The sequence below is a fragment of the Anabas testudineus genome, chromosome 17, assembly GCF_900324465.2.
Source record: "Anabas testudineus chromosome 17, fAnaTes1.2, whole genome shotgun sequence".
NCBI lineage: Eukaryota > Metazoa > Chordata > Actinopteri > Anabantiformes > Anabantidae > Anabas > Anabas testudineus.
Genome location: NC_046626.1, coordinates 18,040,148 through 18,056,956, shown reverse-complemented (window position 1 = coordinate 18,056,956; position 16,809 = coordinate 18,040,148). Strand labels below are relative to the sequence as shown.

General features: G+C 40.6%; 2 protein-coding genes across 2 annotated transcripts; both read left to right on the top strand.

Moving 5' to 3' along the window:
* The first annotated feature begins 244 nt into the window (after positions 1-244).
* pex19 (peroxisomal biogenesis factor 19) lies at positions 245-5,138 on the top strand. Its single transcript, XM_026375425.1, has 8 exons — positions 245-351; positions 1,440-1,534; positions 2,064-2,226; positions 2,317-2,402; positions 2,492-2,662; positions 2,745-2,915; positions 3,062-3,106; positions 3,591-5,138. The coding sequence occupies exons 1-8, from the start codon at positions 288-290 to the stop codon at positions 3,675-3,677; spliced, it is 882 nt and encodes a 293-aa protein (XP_026231210.1). The 5' UTR covers positions 245-287; the 3' UTR covers positions 3,678-5,138.
* A 737-nt stretch (positions 5,139-5,875) lies between these two features.
* Positions 5,876-16,652, top strand: copa (COPI coat complex subunit alpha). The gene is made up of 30 exons (XM_026374349.1): positions 5,876-6,083; positions 6,455-6,568; positions 6,665-6,738; positions 7,071-7,151; positions 7,263-7,339; positions 7,447-7,556; positions 9,161-9,270; positions 9,643-9,742; positions 10,298-10,516; positions 10,687-10,837; positions 10,940-11,006; positions 11,113-11,188; positions 11,361-11,443; positions 11,628-11,853; positions 12,137-12,275; positions 12,563-12,725; positions 12,874-13,020; positions 13,106-13,295; positions 13,386-13,481; positions 13,571-13,659; positions 13,760-13,883; positions 14,028-14,117; positions 14,225-14,328; positions 14,530-14,676; positions 14,768-14,908; positions 15,022-15,204; positions 15,381-15,491; positions 15,593-15,754; positions 15,852-16,046; positions 16,261-16,652. The coding sequence occupies exons 1-30, from the start codon at positions 6,044-6,046 to the stop codon at positions 16,318-16,320; spliced, it is 3,669 nt and encodes a 1,222-aa protein (XP_026230134.1). The 5' UTR covers positions 5,876-6,043; the 3' UTR covers positions 16,321-16,652.
* Positions 16,653-16,809: the final 157 nt, after the last annotated feature.

Below are 16,809 nucleotides of genomic sequence, written 5' to 3'. Positions count from 1 at the left end.
ATTTTAATTATAAATAGAAATGCCGACAGTCATTTTTTAGAAGAAAAATCATAATCATATTATTGCAACAATTACACTAAATTACAAATGAATAATAGATAAGTAAAAATAAAATAAATTACCTTTTTTTGCCGCTGCCACCAGGTGGATCTAGATTTATCAAGTTTACCTGCGGAAAACAGAGCAGGGGCTTCTGGAGGCGTGACGTAGTTGTTTCCGCGACGTTATCTCCACCGATACGTCATTTTCCAGAGACCGGCTGCTGGCTGTTTGGAGAAGGTAACATCATGGCGTCGGGAACAGGAGAGTCGGCCACTGGGCACGATGCAGAACTGGACGAATTGTTGGACAGTAAGAGTTGACATTAAGTCAAGACATTCACCTTCGTGTTACCGACATTAGTACAGTTTTGTTGTGGTGTTAAAACGTTAATAATGCGGCGCTGAGACTCCCGCTGTGTGTGTGTCAGCGGTCAGCTAGCTTAACGTGCTTGGTTGAATCTGTTGCTCAAGTCATAAATATCTGCAAGGTCGCAAATAATTACAGTGACAGTGAAGTGAAACGGCAATACCACTCACAAAAATACATTAAAAGCTACAAGCTATTGTGTGTGGCTTTGTTAAAGCGCTTTGTGTTGCTAATGTTGGCTAACTTTGCTATATCCAGATTCATCGAGCGGTTTTCACACAAAACATCGGTGCCCTTGGGTTTTTATTGAAACTCTTATATTGATAGAATGAAAAACTGATTATTTAACATGGCAGCTGGACTGACAATAGAGGCACTGCTGTCAGCACTTTTGTACTCGCCTTTGTGTAATCGTATGTATAGTATGTGCTGAACATATTTTTTAGGGCAGTTAACAATAACTCCTATGCCTTTCTTAAGTAAAAGTACTGATATACAAGTAAAAAGCCTAGCATTTGAAGTAGAAGTAGTATGCTCGGATATCCATTAAAAGTACTCGTTATAATAGGTCAATACTTATGCATCAGTTAAGTATACAACATTTACTTGTAGGTGCTTTAGGTGGAGCTTAAACTACCTTGATTTTAGTGTACAAAGCCAAAATAGTTTGAAAGCCCTGTTTTAATCTTGAACAATCCCTAGTGTTAAGATTATTCTGTTTTAATTTAATCTGCAAATTATAGAAACACAGTGGAGCAAAAAGTATCAATATTTGCTTCTGACATGTGTTATGTAAATATGAAGTAACATAATCTAGAGATACTTAAGTTATCTAAAAATTGTTCTTAAATTCAATACTTGAGCAAATTCCCATCCCAACAGCCACACAAATCAGATAGCTGTGTCTAAAAAGTGTGAAAATTATAAAATAATTTAGAAATATCCATTACATGTTGTTTTAAGATAAATAAATAGGAATTAACATTTAAATGTGTAACTCCATTGAAAGTCTCTGATCATCTTCCTTTTAGGTGCATTGGATGACTTTGACAAGACAGTGGCCCCTCCGGCCCCTGAACCTGCAGCTGCAGCTGCTTCCTCCTCAGCCAGCAGCGGTGCAGAGAAGGTCTGTAGGTGTAAAAACTATGCAGTCTAGTGTCCCACAGAATTATATCTGTTCGTGGTGCCTCCTTGGGTTGAACTGTTTAAAGTCTTAATAAATATTTTTCAATATTCATCTGAACTGAAGAAGCAAAAATTCAGTGCTGAATATGTTCTAACCATAGCTTAGCAATCCTTAGTAGCCAGACTCCTTACATGCTTACTAATAATTTATTTTAGGAGTTGGAATTGAATTGTAGTCTTGACTGCAACATCTACTCAGACAGGTTTGTTGTCATCATGTTTGCATGTGTGAAAGATAGAGTGCTTGTTAACTAAGGCCAAATGAATCTGACTTTTTAGAGGTAGTAGTAGTAGTAGACCAGTAAAGCAGCATTTTAATATATCTGGCGGGTTATGGTTGGAGTTCAATATCTTGGTTCTTCAATGAATTATTAAGGAATAACAGTAACATTTAACGGCAGGTTAAAAACAATGTAAAGTTCTGTCTTCTTCTCTAGAATGCACTTACATGTTTCTGTTTTCATGTGTAGCCACCCCTCCTTGAGGACTGCAAGCTTTTTGAAACTCTTTTCGAGGGGGAAATGGCTGCGCAAGCCAAGGAAGAGTGGGAGAAAGCCATGAGTGAGCTGGCCCAGGAGGAGCCAGAATTGCTGCAGCACTTCCAAAAACTGTCAGAGGCTGCAGGCAAAGTTGGTAAGACACACTTTATATTGTATGTGCAGTCATACGTCCCTCTGCTTACAGGTGTGTTTGTGTAGTCTAAATTCTGTGAATTCTGTATAGGCACTGACACGGCCTCCCAGCAAGAATTCACGTCCTGTCTTAAAGAAACCCTCCGTGGCCTGGCAAAAAACGCAGACAACCTGCAGGTAGTTAAAGTCAGAATACTTTTGATACTGTTTGATTAAAAATGTGAAACCGTTTTCTGACAATATATATTTTGTGTTGTTTCTTACAGTCCACAGGTGTAGCTGGTGATGATCTTGTCAAGGCTCTGGAAGGCCTGGGATTGGATGAGGGTGGTGAAGGAGGTGACGATGGAAACATATTGCCTATCATGCAGTCCATAATGCAGAATCTTCTCTCTAAGGAAGTGCTTTATCCATCTCTCAAAGAGATCACTACCAAGGTTTGCCTCTTTTTAAACACTAGTTACTACACTCTGTAGTGTCCCCTTGAGTATTTGTACTAACTGTCAGTCACCCTCATAGTACCCTGAGTGGTTAGATGCCAACAAGCCAACCCTTAGCTCAGATGACTACCAGCGCTATGAACAGCAGGCCAAAATCATGGGAGAGATCTGTAAGCACTTTGAGAAGGAGGATGAAGGGGCAGCGGATAAAGAGAGCACTTTTGAGAGGGTCATGGACCTGATGCAACAGGTACGCTCTGCTCCGCCACTCTGCATTTGATCAAATGAAGTGATTAATATTGATTGATATGATGGTATAGCTTTCTAACTGATCTAATGTTAATGGAAATAAATGCATAATGAAGCTCACGCAGATTGTAACGCTTTTACTTACAGCTGCAAGACCTTGGCCAGCCTCCTAAAGAGTTAGCGGGTGATGCTGTAAGTTTCCACTGCTCTATTTACATTTTTAAAATACGTTGTGACTTTACTGACTCACACAATGTGTTACACTGATATCTGAGGGCTTTAGAGATCTGTTTACTATGATGTTTTTGTACATTGTCTGGTTTAATTTGACAATTTTAGTTTTTTTTACTTGTTTATTACTTTGCAACTGTACACACATATTTTTAGCTCTGCATTCAACCCCGGTGGGTTTGAAATGGACCACTTAAGATGTTTAAATGTCATAATACAACAAAACTGCTAAACTATATTAGTGTAGAAGTAGTATAAAAACAAAACCCAACAGTGAAATTAAATAATCTTCTGTGAAAATCATATATTCCCCTTTATGTCCTGAAGAAGTGTATAAATAGTGTGACAAAATCTGCCAAGATGATGAATTTATATAGTTGTTGGTAGATGGTGTGTTATCATTGATGCAATGCTTAAATGACAGTATCTTCCTCTTTCCCTACAGCCACCAGGCTTTAACTTTGACATGGAATCGCTCAATCTCGCAGGAGGACCTGGGTCAGGGGCTGCAGAGCAGTGCTCCGTCATGTGAGGAGGTAGCATCATGGTCCATCACAAGCACTTGAGCCAGAGGGTCACTCTGTGTGCGTCAGCAATACAAAAGTGAGGGAGGGATGATGTTGAAGCAAAAGGTCAAGCAGGAGTGTGACCCAACCGCTGACACTTTTCTCCCTCAGGTAGAAGGTGTGTGGATGGCAGGAACAACTGGAGGAAGCACGAACACCAACAGGAGCCACACACAAACACACACTCTTCTCTGTAAAATCACTGAACGCACAACTGAGAATATTTCAACATCTCTGCATTTATTTTCAGCAGTTGCCACAGATCCTTCATGGTTTAGTTTTAGAAGCATTTCTTTAAAAGCTAATACTACTGCAGTTTTTCTTAGTGTTTTATTTCATACTGTTTAGCCTCATGGTAATCTGTCAAACCACTTCACGGGTATAAATAGTGCCTTTGGAAAATATCCAAGTTGTTTTAGGTCTCATAAAGTGATGATTATGCTATCATTCAACTAAGCATTTCAGATTATAGTTTTAAAGTAGTGTGGATTAACATCATCAAAGGTTTACTTCAAGTTAGTGATCATTTATTGGTATTTCATCAGAATTAAACACACACCTGTCTCTGAACAGGCTGTACATGGTTTGACTTAACGAGTTATTAATTTAACGTGTAAGAAACTGTAAAAGATTTAGTGTATGTTTGCTAATTATTTAAAAGACTAGAGAGGAATAATGGCCTCATGAGAAGTTTCCAGCACGTACTGTACAGTCAGTTAATTTAACAAATTCCTCAAGTGTTGTCCTGCATTCCTAGGTATTGATTTGAAGTGATTTAGATGATTCCCTGATGCCTGCACTGTGGTTACAGTGATCATTACAGTATAGAGTAACTGCAAAGTGCTTCCCTTGTGATTCCCAGTGTTTTCCATGTGCAGAGTGATGTTTTCTTCAGTGTGGTGTCCCTGCTTGGAAAGAAGTGATATTCAGCAGTGTGTACCACCTGACAGCATGAACGGGATACAATCCTGTGCCCTCTACTAAAAAAAACACATTGTTCTTTCCAGAAAACGTGATGGAGTAGACAGAGTACTGAACATCACATTGTGTCACATAAGAAGAGAACATGTCTGTAATTCATGCATACGCACTGATAGGACATCAACAGCCTGATGTTAGAACGTTTTCGCTGTGGTTGGTGGGTTTGTTTACTTCAACGGCCACTTTTTACCAGCTGCTATAGAGAGGTCTAGAAATCACATGACCATCAGCTCATCAATAACTGTATAATAAAGGGGTACTACTGTGAAAGGATTCAGTCAGCCATATACTGAATAGAGATCAGATTTACATCAAACACAACAAAGGGGAAGCTGCTGTGGAGGTCTACAAAGCCCTGTGGTTTTCTTCATGAGGGGGGGGTGCAATCTATCCAACTCTCAGGGCCAACACAAACATGCCCATAGCACCGTTAAAAAAAAAAAAAAGCAGCTGTTTGACACTATTTTGTTTTGTACATATATGAAATAAAATGATATATTGCAAATGAATTTGTGTTGTGGATTATTAGTCATTTGTTTTACTTTAGAAGCTGGGAGTGATAAAAATATAAGAGTGTAACATGTATTTAGGTACTGTGTAGTTTAAGCTGTTTGTCTTTTACTAAATTATTGCATGTTATGTAATGTCATGCTTCTTTTTTATGTTTCCAAGGCAAATATCAGCAAAATATACCTGATGAAGCCACAAGGTGTAATGCATTTGTCTGACAAATATGTTTATATATTATATAAGTGTATTTAGAAGTTGAAGTACTAAGTACATGTTCTCACGTTTAGATTAAGCACAGAAGTGTGTCTTATCTGTCACTATAAAGCTTGACGCTATGTAGTGTGGGTTTGCTAAAAATGTGCCGTTTAGATATAAGTTCTGCAGAAATCTAAAATCCCTGTTTGTGGCATTTTAGGTATTTTTATTTATTTTATTTGTAGATAAAAACTAATTTAACACATCTAAGATGAACACACGGTCACATCAACCTCACAAATGTGACTTTATTAATAAGGCTGTATAGAAATGTTGTAGATAGACCGGCTATGACGACGTGTCCTATGCGGCGCTTGTCAGTGTTCTTCTATGTGTCGTATTTCTATGCGCTGTCGCCGTGGAGCTTTCTGCGTCAACTCTTCACGCAAAACTTTATTGTTCACGACCGGAAGACAGAACATACTACGTGTCAGGAAAAAGGAGAAACCAGCTAAATGGGCGAAGGCGATCGGGTCGCTTGATTCTACATCGCAATATCGAGAGATTTTATACATTTTTATGCTTCTGTTGGAGTTCTGTTTCACCACAGCAGTAAAATTACAGCCTGTGCAATTGCCCGTTGACAATGCTAACCAAATTTGAAACGAAGTCGGCCCGTGTAAAAGGTAAGTGCCAGGCTAAGTTAGCATAGGAGCTAAAGTTAGCTCATTTAGCTGACGTTGTCCGGCTCAGTTGTGTATCTTTCTTAATTTGCCTTTTATTAAATACATTTAATGGTCATGTATGAGAAAGCCCTAGTGTGAATAACAAATGTCGCCCTAGTTTTAATGTAGTGCTGTTTACCTTAATCCATATGGTCAACGTCAGCTATCTAAGCTAGCTAGCTAGCTAGCTAACGTAATAAACAATACTAACAGCTATTACAGTCATTAAATTGAAACAGTTGATACAGTTGATACACTTCTCACGACTGAAGTCTGCATGCTTGTTTGTCAGTGCCATTATGAGATACTTGATAAATAGTTTTACCCTTCAGGCCTAAGTTTCCATCCCAAAAGGCCATGGGTTCTTGCAAGTTTGCACAACGGCGTCATCCAGCTGTGGGACTATCGGATGTGCACACTGATTGACAAGTTTGACGAGCATGATGGTAATGCGATCATGCTCTTTATTATTGTTATTATTTCTACTTCAGCAATTTATTATTGATGGATACACGATGTAATTGACGTGTGCTTGGCCACAGGTCCCGTCAGAGGAATTGATTTTCATAAACAGCAGCCTCTGTTTGTGTCTGGAGGAGATGATTACAAAATCAAGGTGAGACTCCTTTTGACTGGAAGAAATATCTAAAACTGTAGTTTTAGCAAATACAAGAATTCTTGCTTTACCATTTATCATAATGGTTGTATGAATTTAAAATCTGCACAGACAACAAACGTACAAAAAAGCATGAGCAACAATATAAATGCTCACAAATTGCTGCTTGGTGAACATCATAGTACAAAGATAAATGACTGACTTGATTATCAATTAAGAAGTAAAGAGTTAAATTGTTATGTTCAGTGGTCTGTTTTGTGAGTTAAACTTGGATATTCCATTCACCAGTGTCGTACAAATACATGCTGAGTAAATAGTCTTGTTTTCACCAGGTGTGGAACTACAAACTGAGACGCTGCCTCTTCACCCTCCTCGGGCACCTTGATTACATCAGAACCACCTTCTTTCACCATGTGAGTTTTTCTGCTACTACAAACACATTAGTAGGTTTCATTACTAATTTTGCAGCGCAGAGTCTGCATCTTGTTGTCAGTATAAAATTAATGAAATAATATTCCCTTTAGGAGTACCCATGGATTCTGAGTGCCTCAGATGACCAGACCATTCGCATCTGGAACTGGCAGTCTAGGACCTGCGTCTGGTAAGATGCACTCTGAATTGCCCTGTTAAAATTTAAAAAAATATATTTTGATGACCTGTGATCTACAATTTTTGATTATATCCTCTTCTTTTTTCTCTTTCCTGCAGTGTGCTGACTGGACATAATCACTATGTGATGTGTGCCCAGTTCCATCCTTCTGAGGACCTGGTGGTGTCAGCCAGTCTGGATCAGACTGTGCGAGTGTGGGATATCTCTGGTGAGGGACTGGGGACTGTGGACCAGAGTATAGTGGGCTAGGTTCATGGGGTGGGGGGTAGAGTGGTACAAAGGATGAGGAAGAAGCAGGAACAGGATTGAAGTCCTGAATATCCTCTTCTACCTCTGTTGCTTGTAGAGGACAAACCTCTGTGGGCTGTTTTCAGAAACACTTCTCCAGACAAAAAGAGAGAGGAAAATAAGTGGTCAGAGCAGTGTAAGATGTAGATAAGACACAAAAAAAGACACAAACAGGAGATTGGAGAAGTGTTTTTGTGTCTCTGCATGCTCTAAAAATATTTACTGTTGTTCTTTTTGCTTTGTCTGTTTGCCTTCTCATGAACTAACCCATTAATTTGGTCATTTCCCACTTTCTTTCTGCACATACATAAGATGTGGATCTGTAGCTTTGTTTGCATTCACATCTTTCAGCATGATCTTGGTTAACATCATGGTGAACATTGTGCAGTTCTCACGCTTTGCTCTCCATGTCCATGTCACAGTCTTCTTTCAGCACTCTAGAAAGGGTTACTTTGCACTCACCCTTGCATTATGGGAAGACTATAATGGTATTTTTACCATTATCTTAAATTGGCTCAAAAACAGCAACAATAACTACTAACTAGATTGAATGTGTATTTTCACACATTTAAACCCCCTAAATACTCATATTAAAAATATTTAAACTACCTTTGGCATGATATTTGCATGGTTGGTTCTACTGCTCAAAATATAACATGAAATATAAAGCAATGTTTATATTTCTTCTAGCTATAGTCACAGCATTACTCAATTTCATTCCTAACCCCTAACTTTGACGTCAGAATCTGTTAACACTGCTTGTGACAAAATCAATAACAAAAAGGCCTGCACAGGCCTCTAAGAAGCCAAAACTCATATTCCTGACATACAACGCCCCATCAGAGCACGTCTTTACAACACCAGCCACCACCCACCTCACCCTCATCAGCCAAGCCCACATGTGCTCCTGTGTCCTCCTCTTCCCATGCTCTCCCTGGAAACATCCACACTTGCACATGGGTTCCTAGTGCAATTTCTTTCACCTTGTGTCATCTCTTCATACTGCTGAACTGTTGGTTCACCATAATATTTTATCAGGCAGGAATCACGAATACGAGCTGTGTTTTCTCAATCATTTTTCTATTCCTAATCTGATTTGAGTCTATAAGATGATGATCTTAATTATTTTAATTGATCTAACTCTGCTGTCCAATCAATTCAATGTGATTTTCATCTTTGTGCCAGTGATTCATTAAGCCAATCAACAGTATTCCAACAGCCTTTTTTTTGTTTGTTTGTTTTTTTAGACTCAAGTTAGCAAGGAAAGAGAGAGAGCACAGATTGTGTTGGTGTGTTTCAATGCTGTGTGTGTGATCGGTAGTCCAGCAGTAGTCCAGCAGTTCTCCCTTCTTATGATTCCCCCCTCTTGCCTCTTTTCTGTAATTATAATGCTCTGTGATTGATTATTTTAATAATTTGTATCTTACTTTTCACATTTTTATTCCTCTCCTATACTGTGGTTATGCCCTGTGTAACATGAACATGGCTCCTCCTTGCACGCGATGCTCTGAATCTTGGTTCCAGGTCTGAGGAAGAAGAACCTGTCTCCAGGTGCTGTGGAGACAGACGTGCGCGGCATCACTGGTGTTGACTTGTTTGGTGGCTCAGATGCAGTTGTCAAACATGTCCTTGAGGTAAGCAGCAGCAGCAGCTTTTGTCTGTGGGATTTAGTTATTTTATAGAATCAGCAGCAAATGTAAAAGAAAAGTAATGAGAGATTATTGATTTAGCATAAGTGGGCATATAATACATAATGTTGTTATGTGTGTTTTTGAGTTATTACTCCTTTAGCTCCAAGTAAAAATTTAATTATAGTTTATGTTTTAACCACAAAATTAGTTGTTGAAATTGCAGTAATTTACAGATTCTGACAAATTAGATTGTATTTTAGTATCAATCAACATCAAATTATGTCAACCAGTAGGCAGCAGTTAATGTTTTAATGACCAGTAAATCTTCAGCTCAGAGAACTGGCGCAGTTGATGGATTTGAGTTTCTGTGCCTAGGGCCATGACCGCGGGGTCAACTGGGCAGCTTTCCACCCCAGCATGCCTCTCATTGTGTCTGGAGCTGATGATAGGCAGGTCAAGATCTGGAGAATGAATGGTAAGTGACACTGGAAGACACAACAGTAGGTGACGCCCACTAGGAGGCTGAGGAAAGAGACTGAGGAAACCTGCAGAAAAGTACAGAGAGGAGGAAACGCAACTACAGGAGAGAGAAGACACAAAGTTATAGTAGACATTCAACAATAGCATTTGAATGGATGGACGAGAGGAGAGGAGCTCGGTGCATCAGTAGAGGGCCCCCAGCAGACGAACCTATAGCAGCATAACTAAGAGATGGTTCAGAGTCACCTGATCCATCTTTAACTATAAGCTCTATTAAAACAAAAAGAAAGAAAGTTTCAAGCCTTAAATGTAGGGAGGGTGTCTGCCTCCTAAACTTGAACTGGGAGCTGGTTCCACAGGAGAGGAGCTTGATAGCTAAAGGCTCTGCCTCCCATTTTACATTTGGAAACTCTAGGAACCAGCCAACTAACCACATCTAGTATACTTTATATATATTAATTGATTCTGTATACAGTGTTGACTTTTTCCCTACATTTTCATTTTTTTCACCTCACAAAAACATTTCCTATATCTTTAATATTTCCTCCAGAATCCAAGGCGTGGGAGTTGGATACATGCCGTGGTCACTACAACAACGTGTCCTGTGCCGTCTTCCACCCACGTCAAGAGCTCATCCTGTCCAACTCTGAGGACAAGAGCATCCGGGTCTGGGATATGTCCAAGAGGACCGGAGTGCAGACCTTCCGCCGGGACCATGATCGGTTTTGGGTGCTGGGAGCTCACCCAAACCTCAATCTCTTTGCTGCTGGTAAGTGGTAACTGGATCCTTTTATTCTAAAGGAAAACTGCTCAACGAAGCAAATGAATGGCAGAAATTTAATTTTTACAGAAGAAAATAAATATGTATCTGTGAAAATACATTAATTTATTATATATAATATGTTAATATTTAAGTGTTTGTTGTTTTGTGTCTTTCAGGTCATGACAGCGGCATGATTGTTTTCAAGTTGGAGCGTGAGCGTCCTGCATACGCAGTGCATGGGAACATGCTGTACTACGTCAAGGACCGTTTCCTCCGCCAGCTGGACTTCAACAGCAGCAAAGACACTGCTGTCATGCAGCTGCGCAGGTAGGTACTTTGTAGTAGTTATGGCTGGCAGTGCAACAACTTCACTCTGACATCTTTTCTTGAAGTAGGTTGAACGTGTTTTATTTTATTATCTTGCCATAGTGGGTCTAAGTTCCCTGTGTTCAGCATGTCTTACAATCCAGCTGAGAATGCGGTCCTGCTGTGCACTGTAAGTAACTCTCAGTCTAAACACACTTGCACAGTAATCCCTTACTGGATATACAGACACTTGAGTTTTTCCATGCTTTTGTTGTAATGCTCTTTATAACTTGCAGAGGGCGACTAACCTGGAGAACAGCACCTATGACCTGTACTCAATTCCCAAAGAAAGCGACTCGCAGAACCCTGATGGTAAAGAAAACCTCACTAAATAGTTTACATTAAACTACAAATCACAGTGCAATGTGTTCAACTGCAATACTGCTATAAGTAAATATCAATGCAAGTTACTAGGAAGTCATATTCTTTTAAATATGCTGTGCCTGTGACCTAAGTAACAGATCCTATCCTTTTTCTTTTTCAGCACCTGAGGGAAAAAGGTCCTCTGGTCTAACAGCCGTCTGGGTGGCAAGAAATAGATTTGCTGTCCTGGACCGAATGCACTCTGTAAGTCCATTTGAAGGCTCTACATAGTTGAGAATTGTAGTGAAAAGAATATTATATATCTTAAGTAGTACTTCATCCTACTGAAAAACTTGGACATATTAACATTTGACTTAACATTAAGTCAAACTTCTGTTTGAATATTCACAGTTTATTCACAGTTATAACGGTTTCCTTTCCTTTGCAGCTGCTGATCAAAAACCTAAAGAATGAAATTGTTAAGAAAGTTCAGGTTCCAAGCTGCGAGGAAATCTTCTACGCTGGAACAGGTTCCCTGTTGCTGCGTGATGCTGATGGCGTCACACTGTTTGATGTGCAGCAGAAACGCTCTCTAGCCACCGTCAAGATCGCTAAGGTCAAGTACGTGGTGTGGAGTGCAGACACCAGCCACGTGGCTCTGTTGGCTAAACACGGTGAGTAGATAAGATGCATATCTCTAGGTATAAAGATACTTAACACAGTGCCACAACAACTTCATCTTCTTCTGTGTCCTAAACATGTGGCAGCAGTAAGGCTCTGAAACATTTGTAGTTCACCGAATTGTGTCCTGTGTAGGACAACAAGTAAATAGGCACCTCCCATGATCTGATTTCACACATGCTGATGGGTTTACTGGTTTCATTAACAGCAAATGTTAGTTCTTAACTGATCACTTTTTTTTAAAGAAGCCTGAGTCTGAATCTCCTTCATTTGCAGCCATCATGATCTGCAACCGTAAGCTGGAGAGTCTGTGCAACATTCACGAAAACATCAGAGTGAAGAGTGGATCCTGGGATGAGAGTGGAGTCTTCATTTACACCACCTCCAACCACATCAAATATGCCCTAACCTCTGGGTATGTGATCTAGATTTGTGGATCAGAATAATAACTTGCTGAGATAGCACTACAGTGACTGCAGGTCAAAAATGTACCAGCTTGACTGACACATTTTCAGTGTCTTCACTGATGAAATGGTTAATTTTTAATGGTGCAGAGGCACCAGAAGCGTTTTTGTCAATATTAGTTAAACATCTGTTGGAAACAGATTCACATTATTTTACAGTACACATTCCTAAGATTGTTTCTTCCACAAGAAAGACTACACTTATTGCATGGATGGTGCTTTTATTACGTCTCTGCAGTGATCATGGCATTATCAGGACCTTGGATCTGCCCATCTATGTGACACGAGTGAGAGGAAACAGTGTTTACTGCCTGGACAGGGAGTGCAGACCACGCGTCCTCACCATCGACCCCACAGAGTACCGCTTCAAACTGGCCCTGGTCAACCGTAAATATGATGAGGTGGGTACTTCCCATTTTTTCCAAATTAAATGTGTTATTGTTAACCTCTACTTCTAATTTTACCAACATGTTTGATCTCTTTAACTTTAGAAGTTATTGTTTTAGAAGGAAATCTTAGTTCTGACAACTTACCTATTGTTCCTTCCAGGTGCTCCACATGGTGCGAAATGCCAAGCTTGTAGGCCAGTCGATCATTGCCTACCTGCAGAAGAAGGGCTACCCTGAGGTGGCACTGCACTTTGTCAAAGATGAGAAGACACGTTTTAGCCTGGCTCTGGAGTGTGGTAACATTGAGGTGAGCTACTTTATAATCAGAGAATAATTTTTTTTATAATATCCAGATTTAAGTAGACTTCAAGTTTTTTTTCTCCACATTTCAGGTGGCACTGGAGGCTGCCAAGGCCCTGGATGAGCGCAGCTGCTGGGAGCGTCTAGGTGAGGCGGCGCTGCTGCAGGGTCACCACCAGGTTGTGGAAATGTGCTACCAGAGAACCAAGAACTTTGACAAGCTCACCTTCCTTTACCTCATCACTGGCAACCTGGCGAAACTGCGCAAGATGATGAAGATTGGTAACTGATCCAGACTGTGATTAAAAAAACTAGTTGATTTGGCTTTGTTTGACTGTCAGTATTTCTGATATATTTTCTGTATATCTGTAGCTGAGATCAGGAAGGACATGAGTGGTCACTACCAAGCAGCTCTCTACCTGGGAGACGTCAGTGAGAGGGTCCGCATTTTGAAGAACTGTGGGCAGAGTGAGTTCACTTTTTCCACGTTATGTTTTTCGTTTTCATTGAGGGGGAAAAAAGCAAACATGTCTAACTGTCTGTGTTCATATATGCAGAGTCTCTGGCTTACCTGACTGCAGCCACCCATGGACTGGATGAAGAAGCTGAGGCGCTAAAGGAGACCTTTGACTTAGAAAAGGAGACGGTGCGTTGGGGGGTTAGGGTTATGGTATTGTTGCTGTATTCATAATTTAGTTAATAAATATGTAGTTGTAATTATGTAAACTTGATATTGTGTCTTGTAGGTGCCTGAGGTTGATCCCAATGCACAGCTGCTGCAGCCCCCTCCACCCATTAACCCTCTGGACACCAACTGGCCCCTGCTCACTGTATCAAAGGGATTCTTTGAGGGAGCCATTGCAGCCAAGGGTGAGTGATAAGGCTTGACAGATGCACATATACATAAGCCCTATGTATTCACTCTCCTAAAATGCTCTAGTGCTGTACCTCTGTTGAAACTTTAAATCTTTGGCTATCCATTTTATAATCACAACATTGTTTTTTGATTTGTAGGGAAGGCAGGTCAGATGGCTGCCGACCTGGACATGGATACTTCAGGAGGCGAGGGCTGGGGAGACGATGCAGAGCTTCAGCTGGATGAAGGTGAATTAAATTAAAATGAACAATATATTAACTTGCAGTGAACAGAGTGTACCACATTATCAATGGCACATCTTATATGATAATTATTGTTACTGCTTATCTCTCAGATGGCTTCATGGATGCCCAGGAAGGATTAGGGGATGAAGGAGTGGTGAAAGAGGAGGGAGGAGGCTGGGAGGTGGAGGAAGACCTGGACCTTCCCCCAGAGCTGGTGAGTAGACGTAATCAGTTTACCACTAGTGAAACAGGATTAATGTTACGCTCAAGACAGATTCAGATACATTTCTCCTCATGTCTTGACGAGGTTTTGGATTTTTAAACCTGTAATCAGGCCGCTGAGGTTTTTGTCTTAACATTATACAGACATGTTATATGTGCTCAGCTGCAGCTATGTCTTTCTGTCAATTCACAGGACATACCAGCTGGTGCAGCTGGAGGAGCAGAGGATGGCTTCTTCGTCCCACCAACCAAGGGCACAAGTCCAAGCCAGATGTGGTGCAACAATTCACAGCTGCCTGTGGACCACATCCTGGCTGGCTCCTTTGAAACTGCCATGAGAGTGTGTACAGTTTGACAGTATTTCTTATGACTCTCTGTGTTGTTATTGACACACTGTGGTGACATTTACTGTTTTCCCTTCTCCATCACAGCTGCTCCATGACCAGGTAGGAGTTGTGAACTTCGCTCCCTACAAGTTGCTGTTCATGCAGACACTGTCCAGGGGGCACACCTGTTACCTGGGGCTGCCTTCCCTGCCCTGCCTGCGCAGTCATCCCCAGAGGAACTGGAAGGTACAGCTATTGGTTATCTCATAACAATCATGGCATGTTGTTTAGACCGATATGTATTTATTTTACTACTTTATATAGTGATGAGAAACAAAAACAAATTATTTATATTTTAGGACTGTGGGGCAAAGCAGGGCCTGCCTGCAGTTGGCCTGCGTCTGTCCGACCTGATCTCCCGCCTGCAGCAGTGCTACCAGCTGACCACTTCTGGGCGTTTTGAAGAGGCTGTCGAGCGCTTTAGAGTCATCCTGCTGTCTGTACCTCTGCTGGTGGTTGATAACAAGCAGGAGATTGCAGAGGTGAGCATGTGTCCTGCTTTCAGTCTCATCAGTTTAATCTCAAAGTGCCAGTCCTCACTCATGAGAATATGAATAACACTGTCATGTAGTTCAGATGCAAATACACACCCTGTGTAGATGTATTTGTGATTAAATGCACATTGGTTCAATGTGTAACTGGGATTTGTGTGTTTCAGGCCCAGCAGCTGATCACTATTTGTAGAGAGTACATAGTGGGTCTAACCATGGAGACCGAGAGAAAGAAGTTGCCTAAAGACACATTGGAACAGCAGAAGAGGCTGTGCGAGGTAAAGATTTGTGTAGACTTACTATAACCAAAACATGCGTTCGTTTCTAAATGTACACTTTAGTGATTAATTGTTTTACATCTGTTTGTTTTTTCCTACAGATGGCTGCTTACTTCACCCACTGTAATCTCCAGCCTGTCCACATGGTGCTGGTGTTGCGCACTGCTCTGAACCTCTTCTTCAAACTGCGTAACTTCAAGACTGCTGCCGGCTTTGCGAGACGCCTGCTTGAGCTCGGGCCGAAGCCAGATGTCGCACAGCAGGTTGATTTATTTGGATTTTTAAGAACATTCAAGTTTTAAATTTATTGTAGTGTTCTGTTTTCTTATCTTGTATGTAAAATATCTTCCTGCCATTCAGACTCGCAAGATTTTGGCGGCTTGTGAGAAGACCTTGACAGATGCCCACCAGTTGAACTATGACCCCCACAATCCATTTGACCTATGCGCTGCCTCTTTTGTCCCACTGTACCGCGGACGCCCTGTGGAGAAATGCCCTCTGTCTGGAGCCTGCTACTGTCCTACTTACAAAGGCCAGGTCTGCAGGGTCACACAGGTAGGTCAGGACTCAGTACAGCCACGTACAACACCAGTGAACCTGGAAGGTTCTGCAAAATGTTGCATAAGTTGATGTTTTTAGTTTCATTGTTGTTGCTACTGTTAGTATTCATTAAAAACAATATAACAATGACAAACAGAATAATATTGTTTGTATTATTCCCCATTTCCTTCTTGTGACCTCCAACCTTTAATATTATTTTATTCCCTAGGTAACGGAGATTGGCAAGGATGTTATCGGTCTGCGTGTGAGTCCACTTCAGTTCCGTTAAGAGGACAAAGACGTGAAGATCTTCAGCAAATCACATCCACACAGAAATAAAGCGATTTCTGACATACAGAATTAAAGTAGAAATATATATGTTTGCTCACAGTGATGTTAAACCTCTGTATTCCTTTTAAATATCTAATTCCATGCATCAATAATCCTGCAAAAAGGCTTTTCTTGTTAACAGCTGCTCTGTCATCTCCATATTGTGACTTTATTAGAGCTGTAAATCTGTTGTCTCTTTATTGACTTGTATAAGATGAATAATCCAAAATGAGCAGGTCTGCTGTGTATCGAGGGGTAAAAAAAATAAAGTTACCTGTTTATGAACTGAAATTCAAAGTGTGTGTTTTTTTTTATTGAGGTTTAGTTGCCACTGTGGTTGAGTGTGTGTGTGTGTGTGTGTGTGTGTGGTAAAAGATTATTCAAAGCACCATAGGGCTGAGTCATCAGGAACATTTAGTCCTTTGGATGGCATGACTTTACATTTTTA